General features: G+C 40.3%; 3 protein-coding genes across 12 annotated transcripts; 2 read left to right on the plus strand and 1 right to left on the minus strand.

Moving 5' to 3' along the window:
* The first annotated feature begins 328 nt into the window (after positions 1 to 328).
* LOC107220743 (peroxisomal acyl-coenzyme A oxidase 3) lies at positions 329 to 14,753 on the plus strand. 10 transcript variants are annotated; one of them, XR_006904597.1, is made up of 16 exons: positions 1,776 to 2,051; positions 3,556 to 3,752; positions 4,156 to 4,320; positions 5,697 to 5,852; positions 6,046 to 6,193; positions 6,704 to 6,875; positions 7,004 to 7,119; positions 7,211 to 7,383; positions 7,661 to 7,783; positions 7,919 to 8,039; positions 8,105 to 8,338; positions 8,444 to 8,598; positions 8,712 to 8,859; positions 8,998 to 9,152; positions 10,196 to 10,537; positions 11,402 to 11,535. XR_006904597.1 is itself a non-coding variant. In XM_046741010.1 (15 exons), the coding sequence occupies exons 2-15, from the start codon at positions 3,585 to 3,587 to the stop codon at positions 11,522 to 11,524; spliced, it is 2,157 nt and encodes a 718-aa protein (XP_046596966.1). In that variant the 5' UTR covers positions 329 to 440; positions 3,556 to 3,584; the 3' UTR covers positions 11,525 to 14,753. The 10 variants fall into 10 exon arrangements, 9 of the variants coding, with proteins under 9 accessions (XP_046596966.1, XP_015514942.1, XP_046596965.1 ...); XM_046741010.1 differs by lacking the exons at positions 1,776 to 2,051; positions 10,196 to 10,537 and adding an exon at positions 329 to 440 and having other exon boundaries at positions 11,402 to 14,753; XM_015659456.2 differs by lacking the exons at positions 1,776 to 2,051; positions 10,196 to 10,537 and adding an exon at positions 548 to 705 and having other exon boundaries at positions 11,402 to 14,753.
* A 1,196-nt stretch (positions 14,754 to 15,949) lies between these two features.
* Positions 15,950 to 18,916, minus strand: LOC124294523. Its single transcript, XM_046740027.1, has 6 exons — positions 18,903 to 18,916; positions 18,469 to 18,545; positions 17,315 to 17,515; positions 16,720 to 16,928; positions 16,411 to 16,545; positions 15,950 to 16,117 (listed from the first exon to the last, which is right to left on the minus strand). The coding sequence occupies exons 1-6, from the start codon at positions 18,914 to 18,916 to the stop codon at positions 15,950 to 15,952; spliced, it is 804 nt and encodes a 267-aa protein (XP_046595983.1).
* A 49-nt stretch (positions 18,917 to 18,965) lies between these two features.
* Positions 18,966 to 22,843, plus strand: LOC107220713. Its single transcript, XM_015659404.2, has 5 exons — positions 18,966 to 18,972; positions 19,013 to 19,111; positions 20,331 to 21,394; positions 21,490 to 21,987; positions 22,055 to 22,843. The coding sequence occupies exons 1-5, from the start codon at positions 18,966 to 18,968 to the stop codon at positions 22,232 to 22,234; spliced, it is 1,848 nt and encodes a 615-aa protein (XP_015514890.2). The 3' UTR covers positions 22,235 to 22,843.
* The last annotated feature ends 2,148 nt before the right edge of the window (positions 22,844 to 24,991 follow it).

Raw genomic sequence — 24,991 nt, forward strand, 5'->3', positions numbered from 1 at the left:
GTAGCAGCAAATAAACAGTACGTACCTAACGTCATACGCTTTTGAGCGTATATACACCTTTTAATACGGAATTTCATCAAATATGCTGTGGTACTGTTTGGTTCCAAGTTTTATTTCAAATAGACCAAATGATGAAAAAACTGTCTACTTTCAATAGAAATAGTGATGGTGAACTTTTGCAACAGTGGATCGCTCCATGTCAAAGACTTGACAAGTTGACAAAAATTCACTCCATTCCTTAATAAATGAAGATTGTTATGTAGGACAAAATAAACAAGGATAAGTGTTCTTGGCAGAGGTCCTAGGTTACTTTACAGCAGCACCATGTTTATCGCGTGTGTGCAACGAGATAAGCTGTGGCAACTGGCACTTGGCACCGTGTAGAGTTCAGTCCTGGCAGCACCTAAGAAAGAATTCCAGCTTCGCCATACATCGAATACGTAAGTATAATTTCAAATCACGCACGCGAACAAGTGGACAAGTGAAAGTTCCGTTACTGACAAACGGTTAATCAGCTGCTGTCGATATAGTTCACAGCTAAGGTAGTACGATTCGCCGCACGCAACCACAATCCACATCCCAAGATTCAGTGGGCGGTGCCGGCGGCCGGCCGGCCGGCTTTTGGAACTCCGTATGCCGCACGAAATTTAGTCGCATACCCGAACTCGACCGGAAATATTCGTCTCTGCTGATAGACTTAAAGAGGTAATGATTGTCCCGGATAAATACATCGCTGTATAACATTGATAGGACGAATAGTGCCAAAGAACGGTTACGCGGTGTTTGAATGAATCTACATAGGTATATGTATACAACCGTTCGGGAAGAAATCGACAGCAGATGCAAAAAAAAAAAAAGAAGCGATTCTGCATTAGTGCGACGTGCTGAGGACTTGTGGCTAGTATCGTGATTGTAGGCTGTCACGCTGCGCTGTTTACGTTTGTTAATTTTTCAATTAAACTCAATCAGCCGATGCCTAGGGCGACTTGGTGCGATGGAAATTAAATGGGTAGGACGTACTGTGCGCAAGCGTTTGTGGGTGGGTCATACTTAAAGAGTGATAATCCGCGTGTGAAATTTCCACAGGTATTTTATACAGGCCAATGTAACCTCCTTGTGGGTGTATCGCGCCAATTACAGCGACTGGGAGAGATAGTAGTAATGCACGTGGTGGGCCTGCTTGATATTCCGTTCATTATCGCGATTGTCCTCTATACAGTGATTAAGAATCGTGCATAGGCTGAATCTGAAAAGTAATACACGTCAAATATATCATTCGTGGACTGGAGGATCGAATGTTTTAACCCTTTCAGTCACGGAAACATAATTAAACTTTGAAATGATTAGGATTATTTGCAAATCCATAATTGTTTGTAATTGTTATAAATGAACAAATGCAAAACTTGTTTTCGTTAATGTAATTCATTAGCGGAGAAATTTGATAATAAACATGTACTAAACAAGCTTGGAATTCCTTGGTAAACAAACAGAGATCTCAGAGTGGCAATTAGATTTACAAAATTCAACGCATAGGGGTAGTTTTTACCCTCCTTAGGGGTGCATATAAATAGTATTGGGGGTTGCACATATTCCCGGCCTGACATTGTACTATCTCAAAATAAATGTTCATATAAATCTCATTCAAGAACACTCTCTAAAACAATGTTGATGATTCGGCCCCGTTTCACCCCATTTCAGGGGTAGGTTTTTAATTTTATTAAATTTTCGACATCAGATTCGCATTCAGCATCGTAATATGCATAGGAAACGTACAATTGCACTTCTGTGCGAAAAAAAAAAAAAACCGAGTGACTGAAAGGGTTAACCTTATGTTGCACAAATAACAAGTTTCAACTGCTATTCATGGACTAGGTGCCTGTTTTTCATTGCTTTATTTTGCTCAACTGCAATATGTATACCAGGGTAGTCCTTATTTGGGGGTAATCGAAAAATAGTCATTGCTACACACCCGAGACGTGTTTCACATCATAAACAAAAACTCTATGTAAAGTTTCGTGCTGCTACATCAATGGGGACACGTACCTCCATGAGTAAATACAAAGAAATTCTAATGAATGAGAACATTTTTTTTTATTCAATGTCGAATTGTTTAGGTAAAAATATAAACGAATCAGACCTGGTTTTTTTTTTTCCTCCTGGTTCTTAATCAATATTTTCTGAATATCACGATCCTATATCATCCCTTGTAAAATGGAAATGGGATAGTAAAAATTTTCGGAATAATACACTCTTCTCAGTAACGGATATTATTTCCGCCCTCAAAGATGTTCGTTATCAAGAAGCTTCGTTCCATTATACTCATATGCCCTTGTATCCCTGTATATATGAGTATAATTATATGTCCAGACATGTGCCGCGCTCACCCTTGATAACATTAAATTACATGCTCGTATCGATTCAATAATGATAGATAGAAATGTTCTTGTAATCACGTGTGTCTTAACCTGAACATGTACAGATCGCTGTTGAACGCAATTACGGGCAAAGTGGATGTAATCGTTGTCGGTAATCAGTCGTATACGCATGAATGAGCCACCACGTTATCACGTATGTTTGGCCAATTGTGAATTCGTATCTATCGTAACAAGTATAAGAGAGAGATATCGTATCAGACAATAGGGCCACTGTACGTGAAACCTTTAATTTCTGATATGAAACACCATGGTATCGTGTGGATATTACTTTCCAAAGACTTTGCCATAATACTTGTGTCAATGTTATTTTCCGTACTAATGTGTAAATAAACCACGGAAATATGATGATGTGCAGAACTGTACATAGGCTGTCTTGATCGCACGTTTTGAATACATGAGTGTATCTAAGGCAGTCACTGAAGGCCTAAAATCGACATTTCCACATTTTCCATGTATACACACTTTTCATAATATATTTTCGTTTGGTCGGCGCTAAGTGGTATGTTCCACTCATCTTTATTATAAAGCCTAAGTCATAAGTAATGTCGAAATAATAAATTTTTACATTTATAACATTGGCGAACCAATTAAGCGATACCGGCGTCTTACTTAATCCTTTGGACTGTTAATAACATTTTAATTGACTAAGAGACAACATAGTGCAGCAAATTAATCATATGATTCGTTTCGTAACCAAGTGATTACTGCACAATGAGTAGTATTTGACATTGTTATTATCTCTACATTTCACGGAAAAATTTTGTCCCACTCCTGATGCAGAATGTGCCAGGAGTAATTTCTGATAACAAAATTGGCTGAATAATAATATTTTTCCATCAGATTTAGTTCACGGTAATATAGTAGTGTGTGATAATCCCGTTGCCCAATCTAATTCAACAGCTGGTCGCACACCATGGCCATGATCATTTACTTACGTACGTTTATTTAGGTAGTTTTATCTTGCATGAAAAAAGAGAAGCTAGTAAGTGTGTCACCTGTACCGGAATCAATTTTATTGTATTCTGAGACATCTTTACATGGAACATACCTGTATCTTCAATCGCATGACTTGTAAGATACATAGGTACATACGTATATCGTGTTTGTACCTGTTCAACAGGAAATTCCTACCAAAGATACGCTCTGACGATGTCTCCAACTCAAGCAACGGTATCAGGACATATTTTCAAGAATGACCTTGACTGGATTGAAGATGTACCCAGTACCGGTGCTTTGGCCGAGTACAGGGCTTCGGCATCTTTTTGTTGGAAGCAACTTCGCCTAGTAATGGAAGATCCGGATGTTCTAAGACTGAAGGTGAACTCAATTCTATTTCTATATTTTCAGCCCTTACGTAATGAGACGTACTAATTCTGTTAAAATCAGGGGTAGTTATAATAGTGTATCTTTGATTTTCTCCACAATCTATCAGGTTGAAGTTTGCTATGTTACTTTATCGATGCATTTTATAGAAAAACTCGTTATTTCACAACTTCAGGATAATATAAAATTCAGTAAACCAGAATACGGCATTAAGAAATTCAGATTTTATGAGTTCAACTCCTCCAGTTATTCTAATGCTGTGAAATAGTAAGTTTTATTTTAGCTTTCGTTAGATTAACGTTACTAACTTCAGCCTCATCATAACGTACCTACTATACACAGGATGTATTAAAATATGAAACTCTTGAGATAATTAACAAGTCTGTCAATCTCGCAGATGAAATTGTGGAAAGCGATGGAAGCAGACCCTGAATTTCACCCGCATCAGGATATAACGCCTAGTGCAAATGAACAGAAAAGACAAGTTGCCAGACAATTGGCTCGCCTCAACCATCTTCATCTCTTGCCACCTAACATAAATCAATTCAACTACAAGGCAAAGGTACGAGGTATTCTTATTGTTCTAGTGTTCTCGTATCACAAGGTATGCGTGTGTAGTGACTCGATGAATTTCTCATAGGATTCGAGTCCTTTCGCTTCCAAGTCCTTCTCAGAGCATTCTAGATATCTTTCGCTTGAACCAGTTTCGTCTTACCCCCGTGTACGGGCACAATTTCCGCGGGTTTCTAGTACATTGAAGTGTGAAACTGCAACAACACCTCATGGCGCTTGTGTTAAGTTTAACTGAGCACATACCCTACCCTATTCCGCATCATTGTAATGCACGCATTCTAACAGTACGGCTTCGATACCTGGTAATACGAGCATAGCTTGGACCTGGGATAGAATCATATTGGGGGTATACACGCCTGAAAAAACGATTTTTAATAAAGGTTCGTCGTTCCTAATGGAATATTTCATCGACATAGCACTACTTACGGATTTAACTATAATCAAGCAAAATTTGCGGTTCGTGCTACTTGGTCTTTCACAATTATAGACAAAAGAAGTGAAATTGGTCGTCATGACTTAACTACCATACACAGTCAAATGGTATAGACCACATCGATTATAATAACTTTTTGAAATTTCATGTAAATTTTGTACACTTATGTAATTTTGGTGCAAACCGATAAGACATCTAAATGTCATGCGTTTTATACGTTTCGAGTGCAAAACACATTTACTTATTACAAAAATTGCCAATTTTTTTCAGGAATCTAAGATCTGCATAGTTCAATTATTATTGGTTTGTGCCAAAATCACGTCACTGTAGAATACCAACATGGAGTTTCATAAAGTTATAATAAACAATGCGATTTGTACCTCAGGTCAAGCACTCTTACACAAACTAGCTGTTGGTACGGTAACTGAAGTCAGACAAATCTCAAGTTTTGCCAAATTATGCTTAGGAATGCCAGTAATTTGCTTTGAAGAAATCAAGTTATTGAACTATTGAGTTATGACAGCCAGCTTTATAAAATTTTATCCACTCAGAGTTAGCAGATTTAGGTGGTTCAAGGGCGTGACATTTTTAATCCATCATCAACTGCAATATAACCGGTCTAGCAGATAATTTTTAGGTTTCTGACCCACCAGCGACAATGAAATTAAACCAGAGCTGGCAGGCCTTGTATAACTTCAGCAACTGATACCAGTTCCAAGAAATTCTTTCTTTCTTTTCAAGCGTATGTATCCTCTTGAGACCACGAAACCTGCAAAATTTCTACATCACTGCATATTGTACCAATATAGGTAGATCTGTGTGAATCACAGTACAATCGCCATTCGCAAAAGTAATTTGCTAATCGTGTATTGCATAAAATTTCGAAGCTGCTGGGTGTTGAGAGCTTTCAAACGATACCATTGTTCTTCTAGACAGGTTACCTGATGACGTTGAACGAAGCAACAGCCATAGTCAGCCCGTCGTTGTCTGTGAAGATTGCCATTGGAGTTTACTTATTTGGCAATACGCTGCTTAGTCTGGGCACTGATCGTCACCTGCCTATGTTTCATGCAGTTTGGAACAAGCAGGTAAACTCTCCACGACCATTCAGTTGTATTGCAGCGATGCGTTCAAGTCAGTTGCCACTTCGAAACCTCTATTGTAGATGAATAAACGTTTATACCTACACCTGACAGTAAATACATTGGAAAGAAGCAGAGATGTGATTCACCCCTATTGCTGCCTGTATGTCAATTGTATTGAGCCCTCTTCAACTTTCAGATGCTAGGCTGTTTTGCATTGACGGAAGTCGCCCATGGTAGCAATACGAAAATGATGAGAACCACGGCAACGTATGATCCAAAAACCCAACAATTCGTACTACACACCCCCGACTTTCAGGCTGCAAAGTGCTGGATCGGAAACTTAGGTGACATTGAAAGGCATCGTAGATGTGCTGTATTTTGTCACAGCTCCATTTGTGACTACATTGAACCGATTTCACTGTTAGTTGTTTAGATCTTGATCGGCAATCGTATTTACTGAGCATCAGAGCATTATTCTGTCGACATTGGTATAAAAAATAATGTACGCAGTCTTACAGCGCAGCTCAGATTAGTTTTCTCCTTGCCAAAAGAGTATCTTTGTTCAGAATTCTTCCGAACATCTAACTTCTTTGCAGGAAATGCCAAATACACACATTGGGTAAAATTTGTGCCTACCGAACAATACATGTCAGTTCATGCGGTACAATGAATATAGTTTGGTTACGGATCAAACCTTGATCTGAAGGTGATGAAAAATAAACGGTGAGCAGATCTGGTCTTGATTCTCACCAAGGTTCTACAGCCTTTCCCATGGACTGCCTAAAACTGTGCACACCCATGTAATAAGTGATTATCAAACGTATATATTTATACGAATCAAATCTGTATTTCAGGGAAAACATGCCTAGTAGCGATAGTCTTCGCTCAGTTGATTACATTGAAAGAATGCCATGGATTGCACGCTTTCATAGTCCCGATTAGAGATCCGAAAACCTACCTTCCGTATCCGGGCATCACAGTAGGGGATATGGGAGAAAAAATGGGTCTCAACGGTATTGATAACGGGTGGGTAACAATTCCGTTTCTCATGAGATTTCGTTATGCTGCATGCGATTTGTGTGGCCTAGCTATTCGTACATTAAATGATCGTGCTCCTAAGCTCGAGAACTATCCGATGCCTTCGCTGTCCCCAGTTTCCTATTGTTCAACAATTACCGAATACCGAGGGAGAGTCTGCTGAATCGAACGGGAGATGTTTCTCCGGACGGCGAATACGAAAGTTCCTTTTCAGATCCTCAAAAAATTCTTGGTAATAATTTTATCTATTCAACACTATTCGACATGTACATAGATATAGATTTGATGAATGCGTTTGTCAATTATTGTCGCTATCACTTCAGGTGCGGCACTTGAAAATCTCTCTGCCGGCCGGATAGGTATTTGCCAAGAAAGCACAAACACAATCGGAGCCGCGGTAGTAATAGCGGTGAGGTACGCTGCGGTTAGGAAACAGTTCGGTCAATCAACGTCCAATGGAAAGGGGGAAAATCCTTTGATCGAGTACGAGCTTCATGTAAGTTTTCTGGTAAAAAATTCAGGATTCAGCAGAGGTGCGCCACCGACGTTTTCAATTTTTTAAGACTTTCAGTTATCAGAGGCTTCGCCACATGACACTTGAAAAATTGATACTTTGGACTTGATACTTTTGTTTATCCAGCTAGTAATTTTATTTTTGTCTTTGACATTTTGTCCGCATTAAACTTATTAGCTCCCACCAGATACGGTACGGTGTGTATGCATATGATAGCACGGGTGTACATCTGGGTAATGCAGATAACCATTGATTACAGCGATGGCGGTTGTTTCCCTACTTGTCTGCGGCGATAGTTTTCAGGACCTTTATGTCTGAATTTACTGGAGTTTACTTGGAAAATGTACAAAAATCCATGGAGGGTGAAAACATACCAGATCTTGTAAGTATCGCATTCAAACTCGGTTTATACAGGTTTACAGGAGCGTAGGGATAGCATACAAGTAAAAATTTTCGCCAATCAGCGAAACAAAGCACTTGACTTGTTACAAATATACATTCTTTGGATTATTTCTAGAGTCAGATTGTATCAGAAATCCACTCAATTATATCAGCGATAAAGCCACTGATCACCTGGACTTGTCGGGACGCAATACGAGAGTGCAGAGAAGCTTGCGGTGGTCACGGTTACCTCAAAGGTACGATAATTGCCGTGAAATTCGATCATTGATTGATAGTCGATTTCTAAAAAAATTCTCTGCAGCTGCTAACCTGGGTGAACTCGGTGTAAATCACGAGCCCACCGTCACCTATGAGGGTGACAACAATGTCCTGCCTCAGCAGACGAGTAACTGGCTGTTACGTCAATGGGCGGAGGTGCAAGCTGGGGCTCCGTTATCAAGCCCTCTCGGATCAGTAGATTTCCTTGCTAGCGGGCCAGTCATATTGAAAAGGAAGTTCCAGGGAAACAGCGTCGCCGATGTGATGTCTAATAATTGTATGTATAACGGCAGAACGAGATTCTACGCCCTTTGTACCATCAGCTCATCAAGTAAAATGTTAGCCTTCATGCAATCAAACAAACTAAACTTTCTTCACACAGTTGTAAGGGAAACAAACGAGTGGCTGCTGTGTTGGCTCGTCGTACAAACGCAACGTCAAATTGATCAAGGTATTCATGGTGGGCTAGATAACTTCACCGCACGTAACAAGGCACAGGTCTACCGTGCAGCAAATCTTTCAAAAGTTTACGGAGAGGTATTTTTCCATGCCCATTGCAGATAGCAACACGCAAAGATCGGTTGAGTCACTGATCAAAAATATGTGACTAAAATCCAATACATGTATACTAAAATATATTTTTACTACAGATGATAGTGCAAAAGTACTGTATCGTCAGGCTGAAACGATTGATTCCAACGAGATCAGACACACGTACCTTGGAACTGGTATTAGATAAGGTACTTCTTCTCTACACGCTGTCCTGTCTTGAGAAGCATCTGGCTACCCTCTACCAAGGTAATTTATTTAAAAGTATTAGTTTGACAAACCATATCCCAGTTGCATGTCAATAAACATCTTATCTTATTATGATGTATATCAAGTTTGTGTGTTAATTAAGAATTCAACTTTTCATCCGTGCACGCACCATAATAGGTGGATACTGTGAGGGGCCTCGAATGGCAGATTTACTGCGGGAGTCGATCCTTATATTATGCGAACAGCTGAAACCGGAAGCTCTAGGCATCGCAGACTCATTAGCACCTCCTGACTTCGTTTTGAATTCTGTCCTGGGTCGAGCCGATGGAAAAGTATATCAATATATGAAAAATCATTTCCCAAGCAACGTGACCAAAAAAAAAGTTTTCGGTTTGAATTAAAATTTTGTAAATCTGAAGCCTGGTTGAACCGTAGATCAAAGTAGAAAAAGAGTTGGTTAGCTACTGCGGAACAGGAGTTGGAGATATAGAAAGAGAACAATGCGCCGGTTAAACTGGAAAATTCGATGTTTGTGAGTTAAACAACCATTTGAGCTACAGCGAAAAAAATTTACTTCAAACTTCGATCCAACTGGGCTAAAGACCGAACAAATTCGCGTCCGTTCTGAAAACCTTATTTTTTGTCCGACTCCCCTTGAAAAATAGTACATTGTAGAACAAGGGAATATGTATTAGGCTTTATTTCCATGTTGCGAATAGAGCTTTATTCCTGACTTGAGTGAATATTTTTTTTTTATGTTCAAGTGCGATCATTTTATAAGTCTGAAAACTAAAATTTATAGACCATTTATATTAATATAAAGAGAAGTAGTTCTAAATTTAAAAAAAAAAGACGGAAAAAACCAGAAAAACACTGAATACCGCGAATGCGTCGGAAAAGTATAAGACAGAATCATATGATACTTGTGCCCATTTTTCAGGTCGATAAAATGGCCATTATGGTGAAGTCAGGAATAAAGAAAATAATTGAGCCATTCGTAAATACACTGTGGGAGAGAAAAAAACTGTACCAATTTAAAACGAAAACAAAAGCCCGAACACGCCGACCAATTTTCAAAAACCTTGTTTGCTCGAAACTGCAGGAATGAGCCTTTTGTTTCACGTTTGTAAATCTGCAAAATATCTATTCCTTGCTGAGATACATGCTTTTGAAAAACGGATTTTGACAAAGTCGTTGGGAAAGTGAAATAAATTAATATTAAACAATGTTCAACTTAATTTCTATCTTTAATTGTGATTCGACTTTCAACTCTGGTATTTCAATAATTCTTCCAGATTCTTTCCACGTGTCATAAAACGTTCCTTGTAATATTAGAGTCAAAACGCGCACTCTGACGTTAAAAATTTTGTTTTAGGAATATCAACAGGAAAGTCCACTATCGAAAAAGTCGGCTGTAAATAATGTCGAGAACGTGACCGAAACTGATTCGGCCAACACTTGATCGGAATTCAATCAGAATTTGATCAGGAACGATCACTCACCACGCAGAAAAAACATACTTGTAACAATTTGTGAGATGGCGTTAAGGCTGTCTTATTTAATATTGGCGAATTATCTAGAGCATCGGAATCTAAGTCATAGGGGAGATTATTCACTTATAAGTGGAACTTGAAGTCACATAGCCTGCTCTTACTCTATAGTGCAGAAACTATTGCATCCCGGCGAAGGAGAGTACTGACAACAGTAGCCGTGAATGGTGGATACCTCGAACCTCTGTGACTAAATTCTATTCCTCATTTGCTTTTTCTTTCATTACGTTGATCACATGAATTAGTAGAAAATTTTTATATATGAAACACAAGAAGAATAAGAGAAAAACACATTGCTGCAAGCTTTCAGTCATTAATTGAGCCAATATAAATTAGTGTTCAAATCACAGTGCAAGATGGAAATTAAGTTCAACATTCTTTAATATTCATTTATTTTTTAATCCTTCCAACGAATTTTTCGAAACCCGTTTTTCATGAGCATGTATCTCAGCATGGAATAGAAATTTGGATCATCAAACGGGGAAACGAAAAGTTTATACTTCTTATTTCGAGGGAAAATATCGGTCGACGCGTTCGGGTTTTATTCAGGTTTTAAATTGGTCCGGTTTTGTTAGCCCGCCTTTTACGTACAAAATACTTGAAGTGCAGGGTTGCCGTTACTTAGAAACGTTAAAAATCACGAATAGTCAGATATTTTTCAAATTTCCCGAAAAACTGACTTCACCCGTGTATGGATGATGATTCGGTATCGAATGAAGAATTGAAATACAAGCAAAGTATTAACGCATCAAAATTAATTAAATATAATTTGTAATGATTGGTTAAATTTTCAAGTCCGTTATTTTAATGTTGAGAGACACAAGGTATCTGGAAAATTACAATTTTCGTCCTGAAATCAGGAAAAGTCCGGGAAATTTACAATCCAAAATTTGTGGCAACCCTGTAACATGAATTTAATGCAATAATTCCTGGTTAGTTATGAAATGCATTATGTAACTGTTGATATGTATCCGACATATATGACTAAGTCCAATACTTGTCAAACTGTACTGACAATTATTTAATTTCAGGTATACGAACATCTCGAAACCTCGTTTAGGTGTAATCCAAGTGGTATGGAGAGGGCCAAGTGGTGGAAGGAGATGCTAACCGCCTCGGAGAATCCTCTCAAAGTTCCCCGTGCCAAGCTCTAACATCATTTAGCCAATCACTCGACAACCTTATTTATTTTTAAACTTCCTATCCACTGTGTGTGGCGTATTATAATGTACCAGCTCTTTTTGTGCACACCCCTTGTAGACCAGGGACCTGTTTCATTTACCACATATTAAGTCTAAAAGCAGATCAGTATGCGATCTGTACTGCTGGTACAACTGACTGGCGTATCGGCAGTGATATTTTACCCTTTTTTTTTTTTTTATTTCATGTGTCGTTTTTCTAAACCATACTTTGGCATGAAAAATTATTCTCGCGTGAACCGAACCTTGTGCGCTGACGCACCTGAGCGGCTGTCCGGAGCGATTTCTTTAGAAACACAAGGCGGTTAAATATGCATAGTATACCCGTTCTACTAATGAATTTCGAGGGAGCATAATTTATTGCTTGGAACTAAAGTTGTTCATATTTGATTAGAAAATAGTTAATTGTTCCTCTGTTAATTAATTGGGGAATATTCAAACGCAATGCAGTACCTCTTTATCTCAATGTACAGGGCTCCGTATCAAAGAGAATAACTTTTCTATGTCAAACTACGGTTTTAGAAGATGGAAGGTTGAAAACAAATTTATTTTGTTTCTAATTTCTTCCATTATGTACACCTGCATAGGTCGATACCGAAACGGAAGTGTCGTCCGGAATACTGATTTAGGTTGTTATTGCTATGTGAACCATTATCCATTTTAATGAAGTATCAAAGAATGTATATGAGAAGAAGATTTGTATTCTTGTGACTGATTCCGACAGTTTAGGTCGAGCCGAATTTCACAGCATATTGCAAAATGTATGGGAATTTATTCTTTCCAAATTTTCTATGCTGTGTAATTATAGTCCCCCTTTATTTTTGTATGCAAAAAACATTTTACCGCGTATGCTTGTAATCGAAAAATATTTTGTAGATACAAGTGTTTTAAAAGACGAGTGTATATTTGCGGATAAGAATGGAAATATGCTAATACTGTGACGCTCGCTGGCGATTCCCTTCCATACAAGTGACGTGGTTCGAAAAAGATACATAGCTCCCAAGCGAGTCAATTGGTATCTTTCCATCCATCTATCTTACATCGCCACGCATGCGTACGTCCAGATTATTGTAAAACATCTGCGAAAATTTGTCCTAGACTTGATGCATTCGCAAGAGGACCTATGTATACCCATGCGTTGACTGAAGATTGCTAAAGGCAGCTATCTGAATGACGAATTTTGCAGCCCGTTCCGATTGGGCGAGGGATAGTCAGGGGAGCTTTAATATAGAAATTTCCTACCCTCACCGACTCCGTTAGCATTGTAAGTCCCATAAAATGAATCAGCGAACGTAAGACACCGCCATTACCCCTGCGGCACTCGTGCGCTTTTGCTTGCTTCAAAAGAATACTCATGGCTGGCTGTCTTTAGCAATCTTTAGTCAATGACCCATGGCATGGGCACGTATGTACAATCTACAATATCATACATGCATGATATGAGCATCATATCATACAAAGATAAAGATGCGGATCAACTTGGACAATACTTCGCGATGTATAAAATTGTTTCTTTATTCGATATGCATATAGTAATGTTGGTTATTTCGCAATAGATGATAAAAAAAAAAAGTGTGCAATTGTAACTGCCCTTAACGAAAACATATGAGATATCTGTTTAATTTCCATAATATAGAATCCAAGTTTATTCGCGAAGTGTAGATAAGTATTCTTTCAAGGAGTGTGTCAATTTATAATCTATCTTTGTTGAGGCCAAAAACGATTAAATCGATAATTAAGTTGCATAGAAAATAAATATGTTGTAAGAAGAAAAATATATATAACAATTCCTAACAATTTCATATGTAAGTATCCTCAGGGTGATTAGAGGCTTCCACCACTTACTTTGGTTTCGTGTCTTGCATAGTTTCAATGATATAGGTATAAATGTCGGGCTACCTCCAGAAATTACGAGGTTCAAGTTAGTAACGTTACTGTAACGACGCAGCTTTAGGAAAAAAATCGTTGTTCACACCTTTAGAATTGTCCGAAATTTGGTAAACCGTAATAAACAAAACTTACTCATATTTACAAAAGCCAACTCGTTGAAAGTCATTCTAAAGTTGCACAGTAATGCATTACTCTGTATTTCGTTAGCTTAAAGTTACAAACTTGAGCCTCATAAGGTATTTCTAAATTCACATGGTAAAAAGTATTGTCATGTCTGGACATATGTTCTATAAGTGGCTGAATTTTGTGTCAATTATTTCCCAAAATCGATATTGCTGTTATACAGAGACCGAGCGCGAGTATGAGTGGCCAAATTTATCCCTATCGGCAGTGACTTGCACTAACGTTGACGAGTGTTCTGGTGGTCATTTGTCATCATTTTTCCGAAAAAAAAAACAAATATTCGTACCCAGAAAATGCCTCCTTCCAGTGAAAGAAAAGGCAAGGCTAATTTTTGCACTATTAGTTGTTGTAACAGTTGGAGAAATATAATTCCAAGTCCCATCGTAAACAACGAGCAGATATTTTTGAATTGAGACACAGAATTAAAGATTCCGAAAATAAACCATTCCCGATTTTTATGTCTCTTTTTTCTCCTGCAATACCAGGCAAAGAAACGAGTAGGTATATTCACCCCTGATTCAATAATTTTCGAAGAATTTTGCTGAATTTATTTATGAACTAAAGGCTGGCTCCTGCACCCTTCGCATCGCGCCTCGTTGTCCAGGGTTGTGCTCCTTACGAATTGTCACTGAGGAACCTATATTACAGTTTGTCATGGTAAAAAACTTTAGAAGCAAATCCGAGTCGATGTCCCATCCGGCCTCAAAGATATAAGGCAATTCGCGAAAACGCGACTTGCCCCTTTTCATCCTTTTAGGAGGTGAATTTTTAAAAATTCCCCCTTAGTGGGTGCTAGCGTCGTGACAGAAATTTCTTCAGATCCTAATCGGAAAATGAACAATAAATTAATAAATGATCGTCCCACGTTGAGCCAGTGGTGAAAATTTCCGTTGTCTGTCAAGTTTCTTTCGAAACGGACATCAGAAATCGAAAACGGCGTATTTTCGGAATTCTCAATTCTCTTATTCAGTTTGAAAATATCCCGTCATTGTTTACGATGCGAGTTTGTTATTTTTGTCGGAGATAATTCTAATGTAAGTGAAGAACAAAGACATGAAAATAAATAGAGGATCATTCGTAACGATTGATTACACAATTTTTTATCAACTTACTGTTGTCAGAAAATAAATATAACCCACAGTGTATCTTGAGTAAAAAAGTCTGACCTTTTTAAATATGACGTTTATTTTCGGATGAATATTCAGCAAGCGCCATACCCACGATCCGTATACGTTGGTCATTGAAAGTTATGTGGCAGAATGCGATATGACTGGATGAAGTCTGCCAGCTGCAGGTGGTTGGTGTAACGGCAGTGCCAAGATCCGGGTTATTTCGCCAATTTGACCTGCATTTTATCGGACACTCGACGATATACCTAATAGATTTTGCATGCTCATAAATTTTTCCGATTTTTTTTTTCCTTCACATTCATTTTGTTTATTTCAAACACAGGACTGAACTTATTTCTTCAAAGATTTTTTTCCGATAATCCGCTCGCAACGTATCGGACATCTCTGTCATCGTCGTCTCGCACAATCCGTCGTCGCTAATTGTAATTAATCATTCAACGAGTACGGAACAACGATGTGGAATTTTGCAAGTGGCACGCATATTCATTATACATACCTCTATTACAAGGTATGACTCGTCAGCAAACGTCCTAATCATATCGGAGAGTGTCCGTAAATTATTCAAACAATCAGCTATAATATTCATTACAGGGAACACATAGTATCTAAGAAATGTCTTTTATACGAATTGACATTCTGGAGAGTTGTGAGGAAGCTAAACAATTGAACTCGTTCCCATCAGATAGCTTTGAAAACGGAAAACCTTGATATTTGGAACGAATAAATTTCGTTTACCGTCTTACGAGGAATCTGGTCTGCAGGGTACATGGAAACCGGCAATAACGAGACAAATCGTATAACGTGTGCCGCAGATAGTGAACGTGGCAGGTGTTGCAGGGTGTTTCATCTAAAAAAGCACTGGTCCGATCATTGCGAAACTATGGCAAGATGCGAAAAAAAAATTCCCACAAAATATGTCGGATTTGAAAGCAGAAAGAATACGAGGATGTCGGATTTTTTGCAAGTGGAGCCACCAAGGTCTGGTGAAGGTACCCTTGATTTTTTTTTCTTTCCCCCTTCGAAGCCTGGCGGATATTGCGTAGGAAGCATTTTTTCGTACCTGCTTAGTTTTCGTGTAATCAGCCTAGGGCGATTAAAACTAAACAACCTGTATACGCGTAGCATACACGATGTCGTAACCATTGGCAGTAGACCGATTAGCCAGAGTAAGCCTCAGTCAGGGGAGCTCAATCGCCAACCGAACTTGTACTCGTGGCTGTACCATAAATGCGATATACTCACAAACATTGCGCTCGCCGGCGAGTCCTGTGACGGGATAGCAAAGCGATAGATCCCGATTTCCCGATAACCGATCGACTTCACCGCGCATGCGACTTCCCTCCACCTGCCGGTAGCACATTCTTTATATACCTCGCGTTTTCGCCCTACCATGCAGGATGCACCGATACGAAACAGTCGACGTATTATATGCCCTGGACATCTAATTGGCTACAATTGATTATAACGGACAGGTTTACAGACGTACCCGTGCACTTGGGTATTACCTACATTCATACACATATAGGTATGTATCAGGATAATCGCAAAAGTCCGATGGATGTCCATCCATTGAAAATTCTCACGTCCAATGTTCCGTACGGCGGCAAGTCATTTGTCGTTATATAACTATAATCCTACCTCAGTCGGGTCTACGGACGAATCTCTCGCTGGGTGTAAGGTTTCGTTGTAATTGAGCCGAAGACGAGCCGGGGCCTCGTTTATTAATTCACTAAATCGGGCCGCCACTTGACGCCACTTGACAAGATCGGCTGGCTGAAATTTACCAAAAACAAGGATATTTAAACGGGACGGCGACGCGAGTGTAAACATAAACGTGCAGGGTGCAACACATCACGCAGCATTGCGCGTGGGTCGATTTTTAAACACCAGGATGATTTACGAGTATGTCGTGCGTATGCGTGGATTGAGTAAGATTGGGGGAATTACGGTGAGCGCGAAGAAAACCGGCAACAAAGCGACTGGAAGCGGCGATCCTCGCAATTCCGAACATTCCGAGGGCGGTGCGGCCAAAGTCAAATGTCGCAGCAATCCGAGCAGATCGCACAAAAGTTCTCCGTGACGTCCGTTGACGTCCTGTCGAATTAATCCCAATGCATCCCGAGCAACTGTCCGTGGCGATACACCGGGATTTTCGGCTACAATCGGTAACGAGCGTGAAAATTATAGGCGGCATACGTATCGTGTATTCGTGAAAAGTGTTTCGACGTCTCATATATCGCGCGTAAGGTCGAGCTTGATTGCAGGTTCGAACGCGCAACGTCGAACGCTCGATCTGCAATATCCGCTGGCTGCAGTCAAAATAAATGGGATACGAGTGCGGTTGTCGAGAATCAACAAGTCCAACACTATGAATACAAGCACAATGGCCGAGATGAACAAAGTATAAGATGAGAGGGATTAACGGGACGATCGCGGGGCCGCCCGTCGGTGGTCCTCGCGGATGGTGCGTTAATTTTTCTCATCGAAAAGTTCTTTCACATTCAACGAAACAAAGTTTCCTTAAAAAGTATCAGATTTTCACCAAGGATCAATTGCTGCACGTTACGTGGCATAACGGGCACTTTCAAACGACTCAGAAATAGTTGCAGAGCCGCGGCACACTCGAGTGCTGCTCCGTTTATATCTCCTAGCTGCGGTTTTTCCCCTCTGGTCATCGCCGACAGGATCCGACGTCTTACGTCACGGCGGCCGACTCTCCGAAAAAGTCCTTCCTCCCGTGAATCTGTTGGAAATCGAACAGGTACGTTAGAACGTGAGTAATTGCTATCGCAACAACTGCGCACAGTTTGTAGTTCGGTGAATGTAACGTATAAGTCGATTACCGCCAGCGATATTGCATTACACCTACTGGAGGATGACCCGTGAATCCCGCCGCCTCATCGCCAGCGGATCACAGGCAACCGCAGTCGAAGCTTATTGTTACAGGTCCGCACTGTCATTACCGAAAAGATATCCCTATCCGACGACGAGGGAGAGTCCGCGTCAACCGCAATGTCCGATATTTTCGAAAATGGCAGTGCAGAGCTGGACTGTAATTCGATCGATTACCGCGCGATCTGCTGGCGTTCGGGATGACGAGTTTTACGGAATTCCGGCGATACTGTTCGAATACATCCGCGACAGGATTCGCGTTGCGTGACAAGGTGATCGTAGAAAACCCGTGAGCGACGACACTTTCTCACGAATGTCCGTGATGATCTATATACTCTGCGGATCATTACCATAAGCATAAATTTAACCGAATCACACAGTTGAACGTTAAATCTTTCCAACAGAGTTCACTTATCCATGCTTTTGTACATATTCTTTATCCTGTATGACCCTGCAGCCTTGGCAATGCATAATTTTCATTCGTGTACAATGGCGCGGCCGCGGGCAACCGAATAGCCGTGTTTTGCGTCATCTTATCGGCGAACGATACGTGCAATTCGATTAAAAATATACAACCATTATAGCCTGTCGGATAATTCCAGTAAACTTGAGATATCGTAATTCGTTCGCTCGTTACTCATAGATTCCCGATATCGTCACCTCGACACGTGTATAGATGATGCGGATCGTGCGACGTATGTATCTATGCATGTATCTATGAGTGTACGTAGGTGTGCCCGCAGGCGCGATATCTACGGATGTATGGTTTTGGTATTGAATACTTATATACATCCGAGGACGTACGTTGTTTCAGGAAATTTATACTCTCTTTTACAGCTATCAGAGACTTCTTCGATATGATCTCGTCGCCCGCGGAATACCTGTATGTTTCACAAATTAAAAGTCTGGAATTAGTTGTATTTTTATTATAAAATGTTAATGTAAAATAGTAGTTTGTACATGTTTTACTGAAAAAAAAGACCAAAATTTAATGAAAATATACAAGTTTTTATGAGAAACTATGCGTATTTACAATCTTGCACGAAAACAATTTTTTTCACAGACTTGTACGAAATGTTCCAATTTCTCTAAAAATGCGTTGAAAATCGTAGAAATGATTTTCACCAGGATTGGTTTCTCGACGGCACGTATGTGTGCCGTCCGGCAGAATTAAAAATCTGGCGTGTCAGCAGATGCCGCTTCCGCAGACGAGGAGTATAAATCCAAGGTCTGCTGACGTCTTTACTGACATCCCGTAACCGCTACCCGAACCCGTATGAGAAGAGATATCTAATTCGCGTATGAACCGCGACCCAATTCGAGCGATAAATCAATTAAAGATCTCCAGTGAATTTGAATTCTCATCGTTTCCGGCGGTGCATTTTCTTCTTTCCTCTAAACAAAAATCTCAGATATTGGTACTACGGTTGTGCCAGGGCGGATGGAGGTGTGTTGTATTCTTTCGTATTGGGCGAAACGTCTACTACCAATTAAGTCTCAATACTATAAGTAATTATATGTATATCGTAGCACGACTCGATTAACACGGGCATAGACATATAAACACGATTTTCATATTTTTGTGAAAACATAACAGCATTATATTTCACGCGTGAAAGGAATATTAATTGCAAGCAACACCGTAATTGTAATTCGTGCCGTTACGAAACAAATCCGTCAAGCTGAAATTATCCTGCCTGTAACGGAGGATACGCAAACGATACACAGCACCGAAGGTCCACGGTACGATATGGTACACAGAGCATTGGTACGATCGGAGCTAAGACTAACATGTGTAATTTGTAACAGCGCGTTTGTAATAAAACTTCGGTCGACGCGAAAAATGTCGAAGGCTCTGCCAAGTTTTGGGTACAGAAATTACTCGGTGCACATGAATTTGGAACTGATGTCGTTATCGGTACACGAGTTACTTGGTTTGAAAAACGTTATTTGACGCATCAGTTTTTGCGCACCAAGTGAAAATATTATAAAGTGACGTACGAATTATTCCGCAAGTAACATCAGTTGAAAGATCAATTTTCGCCTACCAAGTTACTTCGGTATCGCATATCCGAAATCGTAGTGGACCGAGGTACTCTTTTACCAAAATCTCGCAGTGTGTTGGACAGTTTTTGTGGATCGTGTTCAGGCTTGCCGTGGTCGGTCACTATTATACTACGATATTTCTGTTCCCGTGATTTTATACAAAACTAACGATTATCAGTCTGGAGAAAAAGAAGTCCCTACATCATTTTTTCATAAAATCCACGTCGGATCGTCGATCAATTTCGAGATATGCTGCAAATTTCCCTTTATGATTTCATAACGTCACTATACGGTGAAGTATTCGATTCGAATAAACATGTGTCAAATCGCCGATTTAAGAAATGACAAAGGAATTTACAGCACAGAAATATTTCGCGCGCTCGGCATTGCAACAGTTTCGGTCAGCCGCAAAGTAACGCGCATGGGTCAGCGTCAGCAGTTGTATCCACGCATACGAGTATATCTCACCGCTGTTCCTGTGTCATATAAGCCCGTAGGTACCGAGTCGAATGCTGCATAGCTAGTTTCAACCTTGCTGGTTTTCGGTTCTCAGTCGCAGTGCTTACAATTGTTCAGAGCAGCGATGGAGCTTAAAAGTGTCACGATTCTTTTGTGCGTAGGGGTCGCCGTAGCTCGTGCATTGCCAGCCTTGAAAAATTACGAAACCGTGAACGTTGACCAAGCTGCTGCAGACGTGACGAAAAGTGACGTTCCATCTCTCAAGTCCGAATCCGATAATCTGCAATACCGGAGTGAAAGTGAGGAGAACTTGGCCCGAAAAAAAAAATCCTCCACAACAACGACTTTTTGCGTGGAGATCAAACAAGGAATCGATCAGCCACCGATAATCGTCTGCGATCCGCCCGGGGAAACCGATGAGAAACCACCGATACCGAGCCCATTGCCAATTGTCCCGTCAATAGTGGAAAACTATCCCGAACCAATTCCTGATGTCGTACCAGGCTACCTACCTGCACCGACGAAACCGAATCAGCAGTGCTCTCTGGACGGACCATCGTCTGTAGTACACCCCCAGGAAATCGAAATACTCCAGCCTCAAACTCTTCCGGAATTCCCTCAGTTCTTCCAATTTCTTCCATCATTCCCTGTACATCCCGAAATACCTTCGCCAACTCCTTTCCAACCGCCCCAAACCCTATTCGGCCTTGATCCCACCTGCCCACTGGCGTCCATTATTTCCAGCCTGTTAGAGGCTATCTCTTTTTCCCATTTATACGATTCAAAGCCATACTCAAGATTCACAGAACTATACCCAACGGGCGAGTCAAAGTTTTGGGAATGGAACGGATACGATCGACCCGCCAAAGAGACACAATTCTTCCCGAAGTCTTCCTCTGCGGAGCTTCCGTCAAACGTTTTCTCGGAGAATCCGTTCGAACTGATATATCCAAAGCGGGGAATCGCCACGTCGCTTCAGTACGGCAAACCGCGAATTCCATCGGTGGCTTCGATAGATAAGAATCAAATTTCCGAAAGTTCGTACAACGTGCCGTTTTTGATTCAGTGCAATCCGACGATTATACCACTGACACCGGCGGTCTATGCAGCGGCTGTTGATGGCGCGCGCGAACGAATGTTCAAGACTGCAATCGGAACGCCCGTAATAAGATCGGAGGAACCGGCGTATCGAGTACCGGTATCGGGAACACCAGACATTCATTCGGTAAGCAAAAGTTGGATTCTCCGCCGCTTTGCTGTTCAATAATTCCTCATCAAGCATTTGTAACGCATGCGTAATTTGTTCACCATCAATTTCAGACTCAACGCGCCGCACCGTACCAGAACCATTTAGAACTGTCACCGGAATTGAATATCTATCGACAGCAGCCAAGAAAGATGGAGGCTACGGTTCAACACGGCACAATAGCGGAACAGCACGTCCGACAACCAACCAAAGAAAAAACGTTTTCCTCCGCAAGCCGAGAGGGAACCGCCGATGAAATTTCGGGCTTTCGCCAAAATGGTCAGGAACAACTATCGCGGCATCAAGAGACTGTGCCAAATTCGGTCGCGATCGAGATCGCGGACACAGTCCACCAAGGCGCCAACAACCGGAAAACGGGCCTTTCGCAATCAGTTGAAAATAACAAATTTAGTTTGCCCCTTAATCCCAAGCACCAAGACAGTTCTAGTTCTGACGGATATGGTAGAGCAGCGATGCGCGACGAACAGGACAAAACTGGTTCTGGAATATCGAGCGTAAATCAGAAGCCGGTGAACGGTTTTGACAGCGAAAAACTACCGGTTTTTGCTCAGGTAAGAAACGACTTGGTTAACCGGGTATCCAATACCGGGGAGCAACAGACTAACTGATTTTATTCAGTATCGGCAGAATCAGCAACAACGAGAACAAGGCCAACGAGAACCAACGCGAAACGTGCCACGCGTTGCCGCCCAAGAGTACGACTATTCGCAGCAACCACCAACCGGTGAAACTTTCCGCAGCGAACGTGTGATGAACCGTATGAAGTCCTCACTGGCGTATGGTAATACGATCCAGTAATTCGCACCATCAGACTGACGTTTGGCAGCCGAGCAACAGACGGCACTGAAAGCTTGAAGCTTAAGGCTTGAACCATCTGAACCCCCTCTCGATAGACAATTGACGCTTTGTGTTAGAGGCATACTTATACTACGCCTACTTACATTCACATTTTATCGATTTCAGGTCACGGATACAGATGATAAATTTGAGTTTTCACGTATCTGTAGTTTATCTCTACCGTTTGTGCCCAAGGCAACAGACCATCGGAGAAAATAATCCTCAACTTTTTTTCTAATGGAAATTTAGCGTTATCTATAAATTGGGGGTGAAAATTGACACCAAAGTTGAGGGTTTTTTTCCCGAGGGGAGTTACGCAATATAACTCATCATGATATTGTTATCTCTGAATTTTACTGTGTATAAGTATACTACTGACCATTTTGTACGACTCTATGATACTGGATGAATAATAAACGTTTTGTACTTTTTGTATCCAACTTGTCATGTCAGTAGGGCTGTAACCCCGAAAGGGTCGATTTTGCGATCAGAAGATTTCAATATTCGCAGGATGTTATTTTCTTATTTCTTCTATTTGTTTTTCAATAATTTATTTGAAAAAATCAATACAACAAAAATTAAAGAGACGCAATATAATACATGAAACATGGGAATTTTATAATGCTCAATCTGTAGTTGCTACAAGTTATTTGTATTATCAAATTCCATGAGTTTTAGTCTGGTATATTGGAGTAGCTAAAGCTTTTACGCGTATCCAAGGATTTTAAGTGAATTTTTGAGTGGCTGATGTTCTGTAACATTACCCCTTATATACTACCATAAAAGTCAGTCAATAATATTAGCATCATCGACTAGCACGAAAGCTTATGAATTAAACAATTGATTTAACCAAATTCAAATGAATGCAAGCTATCTAGGTGGAAATGAGAGAAAAATAGTGATATCTCGTAGACTACAAACCTCGCTCCGAGTCCAAAATTAATTTTTCACAATTAGATCAAGTGATTGCTATAATGAGTCGAACAAAATAGAAGGCAAAAAAAGTTGTGCCAAGCGATGTGTGTGTGAGGCGATTTTTTCTCGTGTGCTAACTGCGTCAGGTTCATCCCCACTACGTGTTTTTTCCACGCACTTCTAATTCTATATTCAATGTACTCGTAGTTTTTATCGTGCTTAAGACAGTCACAGAAATTGAACTTCACGATGACTATATTCAACAACATGTGTATATTCATTGTGTCTGCCATTTGATTACATCGGTATGAGGATGAAACGTGTACAAAAATGACGTGATTACGTTTTGGAATATACGTTTAGAATGTGAATATAAACAATCTCGATTACGTATTCAATTACGGTTTTTGCAGAATACCTTTTTGAATGTCGCAACCCCATCTTACTGCGGTGAAAACTCGGCGGGTGCGGCAACTTTTTACTCGACGATAGCTGATATCATCAAATCAGAGAAATTCAAGGGCACGTTTAATTAACAGACGTCGGTTTAATCAATACTCGCGAAATTTGATCCGAGTTGTGATAGTAAATTTTGTACCGAAAACCCTTGCCGTCGAGGTTAATTAAATTATTATGACATCGTCCTCAAATGTTGCATTTACCAAAGCAAGGTTGTTTGATGAAGATTTTCATTCTGACTGGTATGAAAAATGCGCAACAACGGTTCTCATCCCAGAGTTACATCTATCGATGTTCGTATTATTTTGATTTTCAATTATCCGCAAATGCCAAATAATTTTCTCCAATTTGTTTCAGGGTGGACAGGCGCTTGGAAGTAGAAAAAAAAAAAACACAATCGTACAGGATAGTATTCTAGCAATTTCGACGCGATGGGTAGCTAGTCAAGATGTCTCTAGAAATGGATTAAAAAAATATGTCACTTATACCTCCGATGGTTTAACCGGTTAACCGGCCAGGACGGCCGACCTGGTTAATCGGCTACCGGGTGCTTTTGCGATAAAAAATCTAAATATCCACTCAAAATACGACTTTCGTTTCAGACACTCCCAGAAGCGAATTATTTGCATTTATTGAAGACGAACTAATATTTACTTGTACTAATAATAATTAATTCGAGGATAAATTTTTTTTTAGAAATTCTATACTTCACGGCCTTACCGAATACAAATAAATCCATAATTAATAGTAACAAATTTCTATTCCTACCGAAATAATGAACTCAACCGAATACTACCAATCGCCGCATTAAACAGGTCGGTCAATTAATTCTATTAATTTGTCGAAATTCCGGAGTGAACGAAATCAGGTTGTACACACGATGATAAGCAAAATTCACACAGAGAGATAACCATGTTTGTACATACTATCACAATGATTTCCGAGGTTCGACTGAAATCATCTTTTGTTGCCGTATCTCGATTACGACGGTTATTCAAATATCGTCCTATTGTTAAACAATCGGGGCACAGCTTTGAACTCACCCGCGATACGAAGGGCATGCTTCACGGATGTCATAATTTTTACTCTAAACGCTGCACTCTGTTACGAAACATGATTCATGGAACTGTGATGAGAAAAACCTTGAGGTAGCCTCATTTCCGTCGCTTACACGTGGCAAATTCTGACCGTGAATAAGGTGAAGGCTGTTCGTTGCTGATTGTCATCCGCTTCAAGTATATCCCGATTTCTGTTAGGTGTCGTGCAATTACCAAATTACGGAATCTGTTTTCATCGTCGGTATAAAGGCTGCATGAACATGGACAAGTTGTATCATTGTCCGGG

Source organism: Neodiprion lecontei, chromosome 5 (genome assembly GCF_021901455.1).
Source record: "Neodiprion lecontei isolate iyNeoLeco1 chromosome 5, iyNeoLeco1.1, whole genome shotgun sequence".
In the NCBI taxonomy this organism is placed as follows: Eukaryota; Metazoa; Arthropoda; class Insecta; order Hymenoptera; family Diprionidae; genus Neodiprion; species Neodiprion lecontei.

Bases quoted from the DNA above. Each gene is read 5' to 3' on its own strand.
- LOC107220743 (XM_046741007.1), top strand. From the start codon at position 2,030: ATGGGGACACGTACCTCCATGA. The intron at 5,853-6,045 runs GTAAACTCTCCA...TTCAACTTTCAG, and splicing joins ATGCAGTTTGGAACAAGCAG to ATGCTAGGCTGTTTTGCATT. The intron at 8,860-8,997 runs GTAATTTATTTA...GCACCATAATAG, and splicing joins TCTGGCTACCCTCTACCAAG to GTGGATACTGTGAGGGGCCT.
- LOC124294523 (XM_046740027.1), bottom strand. The intron at 17,516-18,468 runs GTACGTCCTCGG...GATTTCCAACAG, and splicing joins TATAAATTTCCTGAAACAAC to ATTCACGGGAGGAAGGACTT. The intron at 16,929-17,314 runs GTGAAAATCTGA...TACCGATTGTAG, and splicing joins CGTGCAGCAATTGATCCTTG to CCGAAAATCCCGGTGTATCG.
- LOC107220713 (XM_015659404.2), top strand. The intron at 21,395-21,489 runs GTAAGCAAAAGT...CATCAATTTCAG, and splicing joins GAACACCAGACATTCATTCG to ACTCAACGCGCCGCACCGTA. The intron at 21,988-22,054 runs GTAAGAAACGAC...GATTTTATTCAG, and splicing joins AACTACCGGTTTTTGCTCAG to TATCGGCAGAATCAGCAACA.